Source organism: Phalacrocorax carbo, chromosome 1 (assembly GCF_963921805.1).
Source record: "Phalacrocorax carbo chromosome 1, bPhaCar2.1, whole genome shotgun sequence".
NCBI lineage: Eukaryota > Metazoa > Chordata > Aves > Suliformes > Phalacrocoracidae > Phalacrocorax > Phalacrocorax carbo.
The window spans coordinates 74,169,773-74,188,754 of NC_087513.1; the positions used below are offsets into that span (position 1 = coordinate 74,169,773).

Genomic DNA, 18,982 nt, shown 5'->3' on the forward strand with positions numbered 1-18,982 from the left:
AATATACCTATGTGTTACTACGCATTTTTAAGTACAGATAACATAATAACTTACTTTCAGAGATAAATAATATTATGTACAATAAAAAATTGAATCTAACAAGATACAAATGAGGTTGTTACCAGGCTCTCTCCTATGGGGAAATGCATGTGAACAAGCGATGCGGTAAACCTCCAGTGAATGCACAAGTAGCACAGCGCATGCCACCACAAGGCAGTAACAATAGCATACCTAATCTGTAGCAGATGAAGAAAATTTGGCAAACTTATATTCGATATGACAAAAGTCAAAAGTAAAAAAAAAAAAAAAAGTCTTGCATTTTTACTGATCTTTCAGACTTATACTACTGTGGAACTCAAGGTTGTGTTTAATTTTTGCATGAAAGGCTCGAAATAAAGATGCATAGTTCTTTCTGCGAAACTGAAAGAAAGCAAAAACTGTGAAGTTTGTCACATAAACGCAGACATGTCTCAGCTACCTTGTTTTAGAAAAAGCAGAACCACCTTTGCATTAATTGCTTGGATACCCACAATGTTGGAAGTTACTTCTAAGATGTACTGCAGTTCATACAGGAAAGCCACTTCTAAAAGATATGGCTTACACTAGTAGTTATGCAGCTAGCTTTGTTTTAAGGTTTTTAATAAGTATAAAGAATCTGTACGTCCTGCTGGTTTCACTGGGAGCAAGCAGACCAAGAGACACTGGTCTACGTGCGTTTGTATTTTATTGAAGTAAGACATGATTTAAAACTACGCTCTATCATCTCTGGCGAAGCTACTGTTATCAACAGGAATAGAGACTAGCATTAAACATTTCAAGTTGAAATACACTCCTTTCACCAAGGGGTCTACTACCATAGACAACATGCAAAGTAATCTATGAAAACTACACAAAGACACAAAATGGAATACATGTTGTGTTCCATACACCAGAAATTCAAATTTTCAATAGATCAAGTAGTAGTCAAGAGGACATCTGTTAGATCTCCTCAGGAACTGAAAGGTAGGATGGGGATTACACCTCTCTTTCTAGCTGGTCTTCACTTTCAATGGTTTAATAAGATAAGCACTTTCGACGTGCAAGTCCTAGCTGTAGTTACCACAGCAGAATGATGTATCCTGAGATCCGTCCCATCCTGTTCATCAGGTGAGCCACTGAGGCCCTAGAAGACAGCTTCAGTAAAGACAATGATCTAGGCTATGAACATACGTGAAAATTCACAAACGGGTCACATACCCAAGAATAATTTTAGCTATAAATACCCAATATACCTTTGCACAAAAAAGAAGTTTTTAGATCAAAACCAGAAGCCTTAAACATACCTCAGTCTTCAGAAGCACTGAGCACCCACAGACTCCTACCAAAGATCATAGAAAACATTGGGTAGGCAGAGGGAATAAACAGAACAAAACTAGCCACCTACCTACGTACTTCCTGGCAGGTGATTTTAAGACATTCAAAAAGCGCACATACAGATATAGACAAAAGAATACTGATACTTGGTCTTATTGAATAGCAAGTATTTGAATACTCTTAAAACATAAGGTATTTTTGGAAACTCTCAAGTCACGTTTAAAAAAAACCAAACCTTAAGAGCATCAGAACACAAGGTCTATAAATAATCAGTACCAAGCATCAAGCATATTTTGACTGTCTTGATGTCCAATTGTAATTAGGAGCAACATGAAGCTCTGAGTTATATCCTTCAAAGAACAGTTCACACTGGTAATTATAAGCCACACTTGCAAATTTTCATATCCTGAGTGACTGCAAACGGACATTAACAAAACAGCAAGAGGCAGAGTTCTCTGAGCCGCAGCATGAACAAATTAAAGTAACATGAGTGACACTCCATTAGTGCTGCTAGCTAAACGAAGCTAGCACTCAACATGCTATTCCAGTCTTGTAAATAACATTTAAGGACATGAGACTGATTCTTCTTAAAAGCAGTTACGTGGCACAACTATTACTTTTCTTTAAAGTTTGAAAATATAACATTAATTTAGTGCAGAGGACAAGTCTAAAGCGAAGCACTGGGACAAGCCACAGTCATTCTAACAGCATTGGACAGGAGTCCTAGTATCTGTTCATGTTCTGTAGCTTAACACACACAGATACACATCTACACTGTGCCTAGTAAATGTGCAAATTAAGCATTCACAAACAAAATAAATACAGTGTTTCTAAAACCAATGAGTTTTTGTTTGTGCCAGCTTCTGTAAAGCCAGATAAACACTACCAGGTTTGCTCAAACTTTACTGGGGAGAGAGAAAAAAACTGTAGTTGATCTAGGAGACTGATTCTCTCTCTCTTTAGATCCAGCTTAGGGTCACCAAGGTCTTCATGATACGCAGGAGCCTTTCTAGGTGAAAGAGTCAGTTTAGTAGGAGTCCAGCATCACCAAAGCTGTTAACTGCCTTCATACAGTTTTATGTCATTCCTAATGAAGTACATCTTTAAAGATTTTATTTTGTGCTCTTGCAAATGTATATACAAATAAAAGCTTTTGCTCTGCTAAGAATTGCAGCAACACGTTTATTTACAGTTAAAAGCTGAGCTTCCACTTCTAAAATCACATTCCTCATCTTAGGATTGTACTAACAGACAGATGGTGTTTTTTGCTCTGTAAGAGGTACACTGTAAGAAACAGCTTTCAAACAACAAATATTCTACAGATGGCATTGAGGTTTGGTTACTATGAAAATGGTACCTGTTGTACCCAGACTGCAGTTTTACAACACAGTACATGTGCAACATTCAAACCTAAGTTTAACAGATACATGTATTTCATGTTTCCAAGTCTTTTTCACCCCCCAAGATGTTTACAGCTAGCTTGAAGCCAAAGTGATTTATGTACCTCCCTCCTCCCCACCCTGTTCCCAAACACTAAGCACTCACACACTCATTATTGTAGGATTGCTCATAAATGATGCATTGCTGACATTGTTTTTTCCTCCATTCTGTTTAGAAAACAGAAAAGCATATAGCATTTGTTTTAGAAACAGGAACTTCAAAGCCTATTGACCAGGATATTAGCCTTTTAAAGAAATTCCTCCGATTTTATTTTTCTTTGCAGCATGGTTCTACTGTGAAAAATTACTATTAAAATTACTTTTACTTCAGTGGGTCTGTTATAGAATGCTAAAACTCAAGGTAGTTTCAGCGCTGAAAAAACCCACACAGTAACAATAGATTTATTTTTGGTACTGCAGTATCACAACTCCAACTTTTTTCTCCATGCTTTTTTCTCCCTTCCTCTTTCTAAGCAGAACTATAACCTACCATTGAAACCAAATAAAACCACTGAAGTTTTGTACTGAATTCTTAGAATTTAAAACTGCTGTTAATAGCATTGTACAGATGTGTACTACATACATATGTATGCATATACCTATAGAAGTACTAGCAATTCCCTTCAAAATGGTACTACTTGAAGGAAAACTTGCATACAAACCACCAGAAGACTATTTTCTCAATTCACATGCATTCAGTGCGTATCTGATGCAGAAACTGGTTATACATACACAGCCAGTTTTCATACTAGAACAAACTCCAACATGTTTTTTATCAGTTTTCATTTAGAAATTAAGGCACATAAGCTTTAAAGCTCAAAGACCAATGATGACTCATGGAGAATACTTCAGCTCCATTCACAGTCATTTACTTCACACACTTCTGGCTTACACACCAACAGTCTTATCAAACTGCCACAAATACAAAGCTACTACAAGGAACACATAATCCTCACTTCAAAAGCAAATCTTGACCTAACCTGATGAATTTGTTGTACTTAGCTGAGTTCAGATATTTGAAATGGGAGGAAAGTTGTGCATTTTTGCTGCACCATGGCCATTTTAATGTTGCAAGTTTGCCTTTTGTGTTTTAGTATACTGTTTAATTGATTTACTTAGTAACCGAACCTCAAACCACTAAAATCCAGAAATAAAAGAAACTGTGGGTTTATACAGAAGCTTTATAGATGTTAGTTAAGGCATTCTTTAATAACATGAATTATGAGTTAAATTTATTATAATAAAAACAAAAGTGTAAATCACCTGTGCTAAGATGTGTACAGCCTACAACTGTTTAAATAAAGTATGTATTTACAAATGAAATCTTTAAGATGCCGATGTACCTCACACAAGAAACAGAGTCACAGAATGTACTATTAAGTATCACTAAGGTACTACTTCATTAGGAAAGTGTCTTCCCACAATCACAAACCCGAACAACACACATATTACAGGAGATGTCTTCAGGTTAGTTTCTGTGCTTGTATGTACAATTCCCCTCCCCCCACCCCACCCCCCCCAAAAAAAAGCTTTATATGACTAGAATAAACAATTACATACTTTGAAGCCTAATCATACAGGCAGGCTAGGGATTAACAAATTCATTGAAGTAAAGCAAGGAACACCAACATTCTTTGTACAGTTACATATAGATTATTATTGAGCTAATTAAGCAACTTCATATTTGCACAGATATCACTACCACTATATTGGGTCTTAAAAGCTCACATTGAGAGTTCACTCGTTAAAGTCAGTAAAATGACACTACTAGCGTAGCAAATGCAGTTACAGCATAAACAAACTAAGCCACTACTTACTGTTTAGTTGAATACCTACCTCGTTTCTTGTTGTAAATAATATTCTTACACAACAGGTCATTGTGACAGAGTACCACTGGTGATCCTAAATTTGACAGTCTGTCCTTCATCCAGGCCATCTCTTCCTGAAGAACTTGAGGACTTGGAATGTCACTTAAAAACCTTTTCAGGTATAAGAAGTTTAAGTGTTAATATTTAGTACTGTGTGTTATGTACCACATGTGTTATGATAAAATAGTTTATTTTCCTCTACATTCTTACTCTAAGTAATTCAATAGACCTTCTCCCAAACTAGAGCACTCTTCCCCCTATCACCACGGCAGTCAAATCACAAGTATTTCCCTCTGTTCTCCCCAAAACCAATTCTCTAAAGATTGTCTCTGCTGTAAAAATGACAGTAGTCCAAAAATCAGGAGCAGAACTTGAACACAATCCTACTTTTTTTTTTTAAAGGAATACAGATTAAAAGTGTTATAGCATGAATTTCATTCACTTTTCACTCACATTACATTACTTCAAGTATGATACACAGTAAGTACTATATATGTATCTATACAGAGGAAATTAGGATTCATTTTTTGTTCTAGTCACAATAAATATCCTTAAGTAGGCATTTTCTCTTTTAGACTTTCATTTAGCTACTGAAGTTTTCCTCAGCTTTCTTAAGAATGGTATGTTGAAAAAAATTCAACCGCCTTTGCTAGATCATTCTTTAATTACAATGCAGCAAGAAGGGCAGTTGGCATCAGTGATTTCAAAGAAGTTCTATGAATGTTGTTAATCTGGAATCTGCTCAGAGATATGAAGTTTGATGATATTGTAAAAACACTTGGAAATTACAGTTTTAGCTGAAATGTTTGATCTCCAATCCCTGAGAAACTGTCTTCAACTGAAGCTTTAGAGTACAGTACAGAAATCTTATTTAGGTTCACGTGAAAATGTAAAACATTGCTCCTAGTTTTGCTGCTCCTCTCATCTCAACCTTCCAGCGATATTTTCTTATTTTGTTAAGCCCCAAAGCAAAACCAGTTTGATTTACAAGTTAAGAGCTATACTGGAATGCTAAAAACAAAACTTAATTAAACCCTTAAATCCACATGAAACTCCATGATGTATCCACACAGTCATTCTAGATTTGTGCTCTTTTCCTCCTCTGGAGAAGACTTTAGGCACTCATCCCATCACCCAAAACAGCCTTTAGTTGAATTGACTTTTATGCCACCCCATTTTGGACAAATTTATAAATGAAACAAATACAGAACAGCTAAGAGGCACAGGTTAGAATGAACAACAAGCAGCACTCCTGCAACCCCACGATATATGCTTTCAGTATTCACCCCAGAACATAGATCTCAGCTTGGGAGACTGATGGATCTCTTAAAAGCTGTCAAGGCACATCTACCTGAAGTAGACAATACACCAAATGAATCAGAAGTATCTCCTTTTCATATGTGACATTTATATAGCTACTTCAGTACACAAGAGTATGGCAAAACTTAATTTTATGAACTTCAACATTATGCAGTAACCCAAACCTTTTTTCTTTTTTCAACATTCTTCTACCCCTCAACCATAAAGAATGGGAAATCTGGAAAGCACATAATGAAATACCTACCTCTTATTTACCTCCTCATCCATAAATTCTGTGGGTATGAGAGAAAAGTATTTCCCCATCTTCAGCCACAGATTAGATTTAGGGATCCATCCATTGTGTGCATGAATAGTATGGATTTTAGCAAGCTGTCTGGCAATGAGTCTAAAAAAACCAAAATTAACGTCATATTTGCAATAAGATCTGACAGTCTTAATCATGTTTTTCCTAGCAACAAGACAATTACAATATATTTAACAGAAAAACTGTAAAAATGCAGCAAGGGAAACCAAAGAGGGTTTAAATAAGAGCAGCACAGCTATAGGATAGTGTCTTTAAAGACTGAAAAGGTCATTAGCAGCATTACTTAAGGGAGAGAAGGCAGGAGGGACTGGTGTTCAGTCACAGCAGAATATTTCACCTGTATTTACAGTCTACTCCTCAACCTTGCTTATCTTTAGAAGATTTGACTCAAATTAACTGCCATTGTTAGGCAAGTGCATTTCATTGCATACATAAAAAGCTAGAAAGACAGGAGCGCTTTCTGTTCACTGCTAATAGTCTAAAACATTATGTCTGGATGGAATGGAATAGTATCTTGAACCCATTCACAAAAGGAATGTATTAGAAACAGAGGTGGGAGTACTTGATTAAAGCAAGTCCAGCCCCCTACAACTCCAAAATGTTAGGTGATCTCCCTAATGGTAATGTGCAAGTGTTAAATACTCACAATAAGCAGACCTCTAATGAGTATATAGTCTCCTGGGGAGGCAGAAAGGATCATTTGTTCAGCACTGAAATACCATGATAACTAAGATAGAGGACAGGGAGCTGTCAAGAGTGCAAATATCAACTTAGTGCAGGCTTATAGAAATATTTCTTTTATGCCTGCTTATAAACTAAACTTGAGATCCTTTGTGCCTGACAGAACACCATAAATGCATCACAGAAATTGAATAATAATAGTATTATTGTTGTTATTATTAATAATAATCTTACCTGAAAATATCTGGATTGCATACATGCTCTGGATCCAGTGCTTCTCCCTGCATGAACTCATAGCACAGGCCATTATTGAAAGTACAGTATAGTTGAGGTGCACAGCCATGAGCCTGCAGCACACGGAAACTCTTCACTTCCTCGTCTCGATCTACTAAGAGCTCGGTCTTATTTCCGTAAATCCTAACTAGAACCACATCATCTGTTATGTCACCCACGTAGCAGCCAATTAGTTTATTGGTGATTCCATCGGTGAACAGCTGAAAAGATAATGCATGAGCAACTCAGATATGCACCTGCCATTTTCAATGAGGAGGAAAAGAATGCAGGGTTATTCTTTAGTTCACAAAACAAATGTTTACTACATTGAGCATTAACAAAAGAAATCTGTAAGATACAGGGAAATCGTGGAGAAAATTGTAAGGATTTTTCCCAGTAACACAAGAAGAGAGAAGAGGAAAATGTGAAAACATGCCACAGTGAACTACAGAAATGCTACCTGTGAAAGGCAATAACTGAAAGCTCAATATTGTAAATTGAGTTTCCACATTAACACCTCTGAAACTGATGGATTAACACACCTGAAATCAAAGCCCCAACGAAGCAGCAATCCTAAACCTGTACAAAAAAAAAGTCATGGATACTGGCAGCATGAAAACAAAAAACAATTTTGGTGCACTTCGGAATTTCAGCATTTGCTGATCAGTGCACAACTAGTAAAAGAAACTCCTTGAGTTCTGAACTACTTTTAAAAAGCAAAATTCAGGTCAGAAACAGTTCAAGTTCAGTGGTTATCATCTTCCCACTAGCCTTGAGGTCTTACTGATGGAAAACAATTCCTAAGGTCACTTTGGCTCCTCTACAAATTTGAGACAGTACTTAGAATTCAAGACCCCAGTCTCTTGCCTCAAGTACCATTCCAAATTTAAAAGCTTCTGACAAGACCCACCACCTTCCATTTTACTTCATAACTGGTACATGCCATTTGAAAGATTAAAAAAGCATTTTAAGTCCTTACCATTAAGGTATGTAGTACATAAACACAATTTTTAAAGCCCTGCAATTTACTAGACTAATCACTGATGCCTGAACATACTGAAGATGAAGCAAATAACTTTCTACAAAAATAAGTAAGAGCATTATGTTTACACCTAATGATAACCTACTCACTGCCTTTCAAAAAAACAATGGAGGTATGGATACAAGTTCCTAGCTATGAAAAAGGGGTAAACAGGTAGACAAAAAAACACCCTTCTCTTCTCCCATTTGAGGAAGGCCTAAAATGTTCATTATACAGGCTGAACTCTTGCAGATGCTACCTGACAAGCAGACTAGATCCTGAGTTAGTGGACTGCGTGCGTCCTGTTGCACAGTCAAGCATTTTAAATCCTGCTCAATGCCTGCCAGAGCAACACAGCAGTTCTTGATCTCCTCCTACAATCCAGAAAACAGATGTTTGGGGCTTTCAAACTCTTTACACTCTGTCCACCCAGACTGAATGCTTGAGAACCTGCTAGATGAGTATTACCCATATTAACTCTAGCTGTTAGGTAACTGACTGAAGGACAAGGCATTAACATTCTTCGATGACAAGCAGCATCACAAGCAAGAAGGCAAATGTTTTCATAACTACTGAACAGCCTCCTCTAGTCTTAAGCATAACTAGTAAACAATTTAAAGTCAAGCTTCTCACAGCAACTGTAATTTACATTCAAGTATAACTTTTTTAGTGGTTACAGTCACGCCTCTTCATGCCTCTTCTCCCATTTTGTTACCCAAAAATCCTAATTAAAACATTTTAAAAAAATTCAAAGCCTCAGTTAAAAAAGAATAAACTCTCACACAAAGCACAAAATCTACTTTCAGGACCTTGCACTATAACAAGCAAGCAGCAGGAAGTAGCTTCCAGCTGGTTAACATACACAGTCAGACATAAAAAATTTTCCTCTGGGTGGACATTTTGCAAGTTTAATTTGACACCTTTCTTTAAAGGGCTTTTATCATTAATTCTCATTTAGTTAACTCTTCTGGCATATGAAGATACAGACTGATCACTTCTATTAGAACTTTTTCAAACTACATAGACCCTTAAAGCTGCAAGCAGCTTTTATTTAAAGGAAACCTGAAGACTCCGGACAGATTTTTTTTTAAATTCATAATTATAATAGAAGTCAGAAAACAGCTGGAAATTGAAACCTGTTTATCAGAATTTAATACTAACTGTACTTCTCTACAGGCATTAGCATTCCTTAGAACCTTGGACAGTTTTGGTGGCTTTTTATTTTTGAAAACCAAACAGTTCAGAAACTTTGACTTCCCCTGCACCCCTATCAAGAGGGGTAGCCTTAATTTTGAAAAGTAAAGTAGTATCATTTAACCACAAGTGACAGCTTATTTCCAAACATCAGGGATTTGGAGAAATCAAGCATCAGGAGCTTTTTTTTTTCCCCCCAATTCCTAAAGGAAAACAAAAAAAATTCTGAAGTCAGGCCAAGTCTCCCCATTTAGGAAAAGGCATGATTTTCACAGTGGAGGATGCTGTGTTTTAGCTACTGTGCCTTGCTTTCCTCAGCACCCCTATACTATGAGGTGAACAAACTCAACACAAAATAGCTCAAGGTTCCTGAGGAGAGATGCAGAAGAGCAGAGGATATGAAGGTACTGTTTTCTTAAACAGTTACAAACACTTAACCTTGCAGAAGTAGGTTCAGCAAACCACATACCTTTCACCTACATGGGACAACCATAAATTCAAACAAACCTGTTTACAAAGCCTCCTTGATTGACTTTACAATTTATGGACACATTTTATTACTCGCTTTTATTTTAATAACCCAGAATAGGAGACAAGTAATGAAGAATCTTGTCTTAAACAGTCTTCACAGCAACTAAATGTTATGTTAATCAGAGCAACTAAGAAAACGACAACATTTAGCACCATAGAGACTGGTTTTCAAATTAACATTACTACAACTGTACTCTAACGGCTACCCTATTCTTTTGCTTGACATTTATACAGATGTTTCAAGTTTTCTGTGTTCATAAGCATATTGTTGCAACAATGCACACGCTAATCAAGAGAAGTATGATGTGCTTGAGCAGTGTTACCCAATTTGAAAAGGCAGTACTTTGCATTTCAAGTGTGGCTTGTAAATCACAGATTACACCTTTATAATATAATGTATTCATTCATAACTTCTCCCCTTGTAAATGTATTGTCACAGAACTATGTAGACCAGAAGACTTCCTGTGATCACCTAGTTCAACCTCCCTGCTCAAGCAGGGCCAACTAGAGCCAGTTGCCCAGGACTGTGCCTGGTGAAATCTCCGGGAACTCTGGAGACACTACAACCTGTCTGGGCAACCTATCCCAATGTTTGACCACCCCCACAGTAAAAAAAAGGTTTTCTTGTGTTCAAATGGAATTTCACATGTGTTTTACTTTGTGCCCATTGCCTTGACTGTAACTGGGCACTAAGAGTCCAGCTCCTTCTTCATTCCCCTGCATCAGGTATTTATACATATTCATAAGATCCCTGCAAGCCCTCTTTTTCTCCAGGCCAACAGTCCCAGCCTCCAGTCCCTCAGTCCCCTCCATGGCCCTTTGCTGGACTTGCTCCAATAAGCCTGCACCTTTCTCACACTGGAGAGCGAAGAACAAGACACAACACTCCAATATGGCAAATCAATGTATAAGTACTGATTCTCATATATTTTGGCATAAAAAAAAGAATAATCTCATTAAAAAGTTGAAAGAGCACTTTCCAGAAATGAGTTCTGTTGAGCTATCAATCAAGTTAAAAATGTATCTTGCCTGCCATACATAAATGAAAACTTCTGAAATGTAACACAAGAAAAAGCTCGTATCCTGTCATTGCAGGACTGGAAGAAAAGTAAAACTTCTTATCTACAAAGGATCAAAACCAGTAAGTATAAAATTCACCATCCCCCATGAAGAAAGAGAAGTCTGTTGTCTTTATCAAATGGCAAAGGCAGCAAATAAAATAGGAAATAGTTCCCAACATACAACGATGCCACTTCAAATCACTGGAAGTTGTGCTACCATTTTCTACATCTTATAAAACATAAAACAACCCTCTAATGAGGCTTGCCTTTCTCTCCATACAAAACTGTATTATAAAAAATATAAGGCTCTGAGGTCATCAGATATAGCGATACTACCAAAAAAAGCCAGCTATTAAGTAGCACTGATGCAAAGAAACAGTAAGAATTAGATTTGCTAATTCTGTTAAACTTCTGGCCGCTGTACAGCTTTTGTCACACTGCACAGGTCTATAATCCCCTTAAAACAAGCCTCATTAGTGTTAATAAAAAGAAATCTACAACAAGGAAATTGGACTCCCTCAACTGATAATTTAGGAACTCCACTTCTTATTAGCATCTATTTGTAACATGCTGCTGTAAGTAATTATTTACACCCAGGAGCATTTTAGTTATTGCTACTTAAAAAGGCAGAAGGATTTGCTTACTTTTCTAATAACATTATCCAGAATAGACCATTTCCCTGTTTCATCATGAGAAAACATCTAACGTTTTCTACCAGTAAAGGAACATAATACTCACTTTATTCTTTTATTCAGAATGCTTTTACTCTAGCATTTAAAGGAACAGCTTACAATGCCTTGCCTGAAACGTAACCTGAGATGCAGAGGACCAAACCAGGAATTCTGTAACAAAAGCATCAGTTGAGGGGCACAGAGAATGAACTCTGATGACACGGATAAGATAATCAGTAAACTCTAAGGGCCATGTGGAAGACGATGAAAGAATCTACAGAATGTTATGAATAACAGGTAGAAAATCCTGGAAAATCAATACAGAGAGACAACAGAAATTAAGAACACGATCCAATGCGTAAAAAAATCCAGCAGCAACATGCTGACACTCTTGCACTCTATTAAATTTAAATGTTATTATTAAGATTACTGCAATATGTACTTATCACATTGTAGTAAGTACTTTCAGGAGAGGTGACAAAGCTAAAACCAAATTCCAAAAACTTTTCTGGAAATGGTATTTATACTGGCGCACAATCCAGTCAGAGATTTAGCTTGAAGTCATGGCTTTCTAGCTCTTGGGAACAAATATAAACTGTTTACTGACATGCAGAGCGAAGGTGAGAGAGCTATAAATAAGCTTGAGTTACTCAAATGCAGTCTCAGAAAGCAGCAGGCCAACCGAGTCCAGGAAGAGTGGAGAAAACTCAACCAAGACAAGAAGTATCTTTGAGACAGAGTTTACCCTAAAAGCACTCTTATCAGCATTGATCAGGTTATTAAATTCCTGAAAAGGGTATGTGATGTGTATGTTCCCATCTCATAAGTAGGTGGTTCAAGAAAAGCTTATACCTAATCCTATTGTTCCAGGTGTTCAAAAGAATGAGAAGAATGAAACCAAAATTACAGTCACAGGTAGTAAGCATGAACAGGCAGAGATACAGTGTCACGGGGCAAAGTAGAAAGCACTTATCACTAGCAGATATTTTCCTTCTAGATTGTTATTGCATCCATAGGAGAAATATAGAAATATAGACAGCAGTATTGTAGTGACATAGAAACAGGACGGTGATGTGAAGTTTCAGCATAAACAGCATGGATTCCTCTGATTCTGCTGCTGAATGCCATACTGCACATTAAGATCTCCAGAAAGAAACAGACTTTTAATACAGGCTTCTTTACTGCTCACAAAACTTCAAGTTTGTATTGTAAGATGTAACTTCCTTTCTTCTGGGAAGAATGTACAGGCACATCCACAAGTATACATCTCAAGAATTTAATTTCTTTAAACAAGGCTAGTTGTCTCTCCATCTCTTTCTGTAGCTACTCCTAAAAGGACAAAGTACAACTAATGGAAAGTGCTAGCCTTAGGTAAATTCCCATGTATTCAATAGGGCTTAAGAGAAGTATCATTCAAAGGTCTCCAGGCACTGGAGCCATATTCTCTCAATCATTACACTCAACAGGTGAACCATTGTGTGATTATGGTGGTCAGATGATTATGAACAAGACCACTTGGTGTTAAAAGTACCAAGGCTAGCAGGGAGCAAGTAAGTTAATGGCACCATTCTATGCTAAGTTTGGCCACAGGCTGAACTAGCAGTTTCACTCTGAGCTCCTGGTATGCTCATCCATACAGCAGCTTGGAAAAAGCACCACCACCTACGCTATACAGTATCACAAACTTTTTTGGGTTTTTTTGTTTCATTGGTTGGGGGGGTTTTTTGCCCCTATAAAACCACCAATGCTCCATTGTCAAGGAAGAACTTGGGGGGGGGGGGGGTCATTGATTTTGTTCTTTGGGTTTTGGGGGGTTTTTTTAAGGTTTTTACTGAAGTTTCATATCCTCCATATTCTTAATGTAAAGAATGTTTAAAATTACATTCAGTAGTCTATTATAAAATGCTATAGATCTGTCACCCCTTGTAAGGGTTTGTTCTGATCTAAATCCGTGACAAGATGAGAAAGCTGTTTTTATGTCAGAAGAAAACCCCAAAGAGAAATTATACATTTTACATCTTGTTTCTGAAGATCATTCTCCTACCTGAAAACAGTCAACATCAAGTAACTAATTAAGACTTCTGAAGTGGTGAATTGTTTTAGATCTTTCTTTCTACAGATTTTGTGATACTGGTGGAAAGCAGTTACAGATAAAGCAAAAAAAAAAATTAAGCTAACAGAAAAGGAGTATAAGTTTTTACTCTAACTCAAAGAATTAATTTGCTGCTCCTCCTCCTGGAAGAATTTGACATAAAATGGCCATGTAACAAACAGTAGGGGGAAAAAACCCAGGAACTAAAACATCTTAGTCTTATGTATTAATAACATCTAACTTTCTTTCCAATGTTACAAGTCTATAACATATGTTATATGCCATTACATAACCAGATCCAAGCCATGTCTAATTAATTATCAATTCTCCCTAATCAGGACCAGTCAAACACAACCACACCCATAGCATACACAACTGGATTACATCATGCACTGTGATGTGGCACATCAATTACATGAAACATCACCACATGCACAATTGCTGAGACCCCACCCACTGATACCACAAAAAACCCTTTACAACAAGGGACTGAGACTATCAAGCTTCATCAGCTTATAAGAATGGAGAAGCCAACCTAGCCTCAAACAACATCTAATACTGCCTACATTTCCCACTTACTGTGACATCGTGTTCAAGGCACACCTCAAATTACAGTTTTTCCACAACACATCAGCAGTGCAGCCCATTCTGCAACTCTAACTTTTCTTAGTCTTTCCTTCACTCATCACTTCTCTATTTAGAGATGTTAGAGAGAACTTCAGGATGTTAACCTGTGAACTTGGTTCCTTCCTCTTTAGTGGTAACCACTTTCACAACTGCTGAAGAGTATAGTGTCCTAAAAACACTAAGCAACAAAAATACTCTTGGAAAATGTAATGATGCAAAATAAAGTTAGTTTACTTCATTTTCCACAGGCTTAACACTTCCTGTTTCCATTCAATTATTTCAATGCTTTAAATCACCCATTCAGTCTGTTCAAATAAACAGAAATATTTTCACTAGTTCAGAAGTCTGAACCTAATCATAGTTTGTTCTAAAGAAAATACCAAGATCTACACAAGCTAATAAATTAGAGCAACAGCCAGAAAATACTGCATGAAGAAAAGCTATTCAGCGCAAGTCAGGAAGAAAAAGCAAAGAGAGACAGAAAAGCTAACTTTATAATTAAAAAAAGAAAAGGAGGGGTGTTGTTTTGCTCATGAGAGGACAAATCTTTGTAAGCACGGTTCTATCTTGTATGATCACATTTCATAGCTACAGGGACAAATTTCTGCAAAGAACTGTAAAATGCTGCAGCGGTAAAGTCATGCAAAGCGTTGACAAATGCAAAGACGTGTACATTGTGGTAGCAAAGTCACAGTACCAGAAAAAAAGGCAAGGTCAAATTACTTCAGAGAATAATAATTGAAAAACCCCACAGCGATACTTATTTTCTGATGATCTGGAACTAAGTTCCACGAAGGAGCCTACAGGATTCGGGGGGGGTGGGGGGTGGGGGGTGGGGAAGTCTTATAGAAGAATTTGATCCCTTTTGCAAAATTAATTTTTTTTCTTGCCCCCTCCCTTCTCACATTTGGGCCAGGACAAAAGCACGGTGTGCCAGCATCTCTCTTATCATTCTAGATCCCCAAACGATTTTGCAGCTGATTTTTTTCCACACATAATGTGACAGTGTTTAGACAGGAAAATTGTGTGTCTCCTTACCAATGTAAAAGAACTTGAATATTCATACTGTTTTGTGGTGAAAATATTCACTTATAACTTGAGATAGAGGAGATACATTACAGTGGAACTGCTTGTGATTCAGCAGATAATTGGCAATACTTATGGATTCTCTAGACTTTCTGATAATTAATGCAATAAAAGAATAAATTAAGCACTGAAGATTTAAATTGTTTTCATCCTGTCCTATACTTACATTGTATGCTATGATGCAAAATAATTAAGGAAGTGTTGAAATATATTCGTGATTTCAGATACTTGTATATCTTACAGAAAGCGAGGATTAATCGTTAAAATTTTTGAACTACAGTGTTTCAAAGTTGTTTAGTCAGCTGAACAATTTGATACACAACAGTAAATTTCTGCAAGAGAAGTTCATTAACTTTTCAAAGTCAAACTCTGGACTCTCCAACTTCTTACTAATTGTTTTGACCCAAGAAGTACTAAGAGCAAAGGTAGCTAACAGCAGAGTTCAACAGAGGAAGCAGCAGTTCGTTCCACCTATAAACGTTCTTTGTCTACTTTGCTATGATGTTGCTGTTTCAGATTAGTCAAGCGTATTTTCCACGCAACACATTATTCTCATTTTCATCTCCCTCCTAAATATACGCCTCTCTAATGAGGGGACTCCAAGGCAGACCTTCTGTTCACTCATCCTCTTAACAAAAACAGTCATCTTTCATTTCAGCATCTTACTGCACGTGATGCGTGTGTAACAGATTGCAGCAGCAATGGCGGTATTACAACTATCTTCAAACCACATGCATTCTTTCCTGTTAGGTATGCACAGCAATTTAGACAGACTGAAGAGTTAAAAATAAAAGGTCACTGAAGAGCTTTTATGGACAGCATGTTCTTCTGTTGTTCAAAAGGAAAAAAACTGAGTTGAAAAGCTTTGCTTTTAAATTAACTTGGGTGAAACAAGACTCGGACAATTTTTAGACAGACACCTCTAAGAGCAAGTAGTCTACTACTTTGCTATTGCATGACTGGTCAAATGAGTCCCTGCTCCACACCAATCGTACCGGTGCTTTTTCTTTTGTTAATTACTTCTTCCTGAAGAGGGTGACAGAGAAAGGAAGCAGCATTTTTTTTCCTTTAAACCTACTAGAACTTTCCCAAAAGGTTAGTCATCCTTCCTTAATACGAAAATATTTATGTTTTGTTTATTAGCATTCCTGTATAAAAGAAAGAAAAATATTCTGTTGAGAAGTACCCTCAGAGAGCTAAAAGAACAAATGTATGTTTAACTTTAGGTAGTCCTGCAAGAAGCAGGGAGTTGGCCTCAGTGATCCTCATGGGTCCCTTCCAACTCCGGATATTCTATGAACTCTAACAACCCTGTTTAGAATTACATGTTGTAAAGCTACTTGCATTGCACCTCAAGATGTTGGGACTGTGCTTAACTTATGGTGGCAGCCCTCTAAGAAATGACTTATGAAAACCTCATTGGCTTTATTTTCATACTAACTGGACTAGCATGTGTCAGATTTCTTTTCCAATGAAGAACCTATGAGAAAATTTCAATTTATGCACTATCATCTCAACGGGCTCATTTTTTTTTCTATACAAATTAGTTCCAGCAGCTCTCTTGAGAGGAACTTCACTAAGACACTTCCACATGTTAATAAACGCTGAATAACACAGTTTAAAAGCATATAATAAAATGCTCAACTAAACACAGGCTGCAGCTGAACTGCTATTTTAGCCAGGTAAATTGACTGAAGACTTGTATGGGGGCCAGGTTAAGTATATTCTAGAAGCACAAGGGCAGCCAATCCTCAAGCAGATGACTTGTCATAAATATGAATGATCGCTCACCTAGAGAATACCAGAGACTAAGTGTGGTACTTCTGCACACGGTCCAGGCTAAGAGATGCAAGCAAGGACGTCTACAGGGCGGACACTTACCGAGATACCATCAGCCTAAGCAAGGACGTCAGGGCTGATACTTACCGAGATACCATCAGCCTAAAACCAAAACCCCGTAGCGAATCCAAGGCGTGTATTTATGCCTTTATTGCGTGCGGCGGCGCTGGGGAGAGCCGGCCGAGGGAGGGCTCCGCCGCCGGTGGCGCCCGGGCAGCGCCCCAGCCCTCGGCGGCCGTTACCCCCGCGCGCAACGGCAGCCAGCCGCCCCCTCCTCCTCCTCCTCCGGCTGCCCTTGCCTTCCTCTGCCCCGGGGAAGACGAAGTGCCCCACCGCCTTACGAACACGCCCTGCTCGGCACCCACCCGGCGAGGGTGAAGCTCACGGGGCCCTCCCCTTCCCCTCCCTCAGCGACCCGGCAGCGGGCGCCGTGCGTGCGGCGGGGCCGGCCAGCCGAGAGCGGGTGGAAGCGGTCTCCCCTCCGCTAACGGCGGGGAGTGGGGGGGGGGGGGAAGGGGGGAGAGCCGAGTTTCTGTGGGGAGGGCAAGAAAGGAGGAAAAGGAAAGCGAGCCGTGCGGGAAGGCGGAGGGCCGGGAGGGGGCAGGGGATGCTGCCGCGCCGCCACGCCCCGCCGCCAGGCTGCCGAGCGAATGGGGCTCGGCGCAGGGGGCTCCCTTCGGAGAGCGAGGAGGGAGGGGGAGGGGAAGGAAGCGAGGCAGCAGCTCCCCCGCACAATGGCCGCCCGCCCTCCCCCCTTCCTTCCTCTCTCCCCTCCCTCGCCGAGCTCGGGCTGCCGCATCCCCCCCCACGGACCCGGGCGCAAGGCCCCGCGACGCTGCCCGGCCTCCCCCGTACCTGCAGCGTCACCTCCTCGGGTCTCCAGTGGGGCCGCAGGCGGCGCAGGAGCTGCAGGGCGCCCTGGCGGTAGCCGGGCCCCTCCCGCTCGCTGACAGTGATGTCCAGCTTGGGCACCTCCGGGGAGCCGGGCGGGACGTGGATGTAGTTGGACATGGCGGCAACGGCGGCGGTCAGTTGGACGGGACGCGGCACGGGCGAGCGGCTCTCGGTAGCCTCTCCTCCGCGGCGGAGCCGGCAACTGAGGGGGAAATTTCCACTTCGGCTCTCGATAAAGCGGCTCCACCTCCCCCCGGCTGCGGCGCGGAGCAGCCTGGGAGAGCGGGCGGGGTCTGCGGGCGGCCTCCCCTCCGCCGCCACCGCCTCCTCCGCACCCCTCACCTGCCCGCTACCGCCTCAGCGGTCTCCCGCCCGCCCGCCGCCGCCTCCCTCAGCCGCCTCCCCCTCAGCGCCCTTCCGCCTGCCCGCCGCCGGGAGGCAGCGCGGGAGGAGGCAACTAGCCAAATCTGGCGGCTGTGGAGGGGCAGCCGCCGCCGGAGAGCGGCCCCCAGCCGCCGCCCGGGCCGGCGGGGCGTGAAGGAATGCGGCCGGCAGCTGCCGCGGCGCCGCCCAGGCAGTCACCGGACAAATGGCCGATTTTAATCGGGCTTGGAGTTATCTGCCGCGGTTAATTTTTTGTCTTTAATTTCTGGGTCAGCCTTTTGTTTCCCCCGTTCCCCTGCAGGGTGTATACCTGCTAACCACCTTCTGGTTTCAACCAGCCGTAG

At 40.0% G+C, this 18,982-nt stretch overlaps 1 protein-coding gene across 1 annotated transcript in view; it reads right to left on the reverse strand.

The window, feature by feature from the left end:
* Nucleotides 1-18,525, reverse strand: part of ETNK1 (ethanolamine kinase 1) — a 32,012-nt gene extending 13,487 nt beyond the window's left edge. The window contains exons 1-4 of the mRNA XM_064459879.1: nucleotides 18,216-18,525; nucleotides 7,200-7,459; nucleotides 6,225-6,365; nucleotides 4,629-4,771 (exon numbers count right to left, since the gene is read on the reverse strand). Coding sequence (XP_064315949.1) covers nucleotides 4,629-4,771; nucleotides 6,225-6,365; nucleotides 7,200-7,459; nucleotides 18,216-18,371 — 700 coding nt within the window. The 5' untranslated portion in view covers nucleotides 18,372-18,525. The remainder of the gene's footprint in view (nucleotides 1-4,628; nucleotides 4,772-6,224; nucleotides 6,366-7,199; nucleotides 7,460-18,215) is intronic.
* Nucleotides 18,526-18,982: the final 457 nt, after the last annotated feature.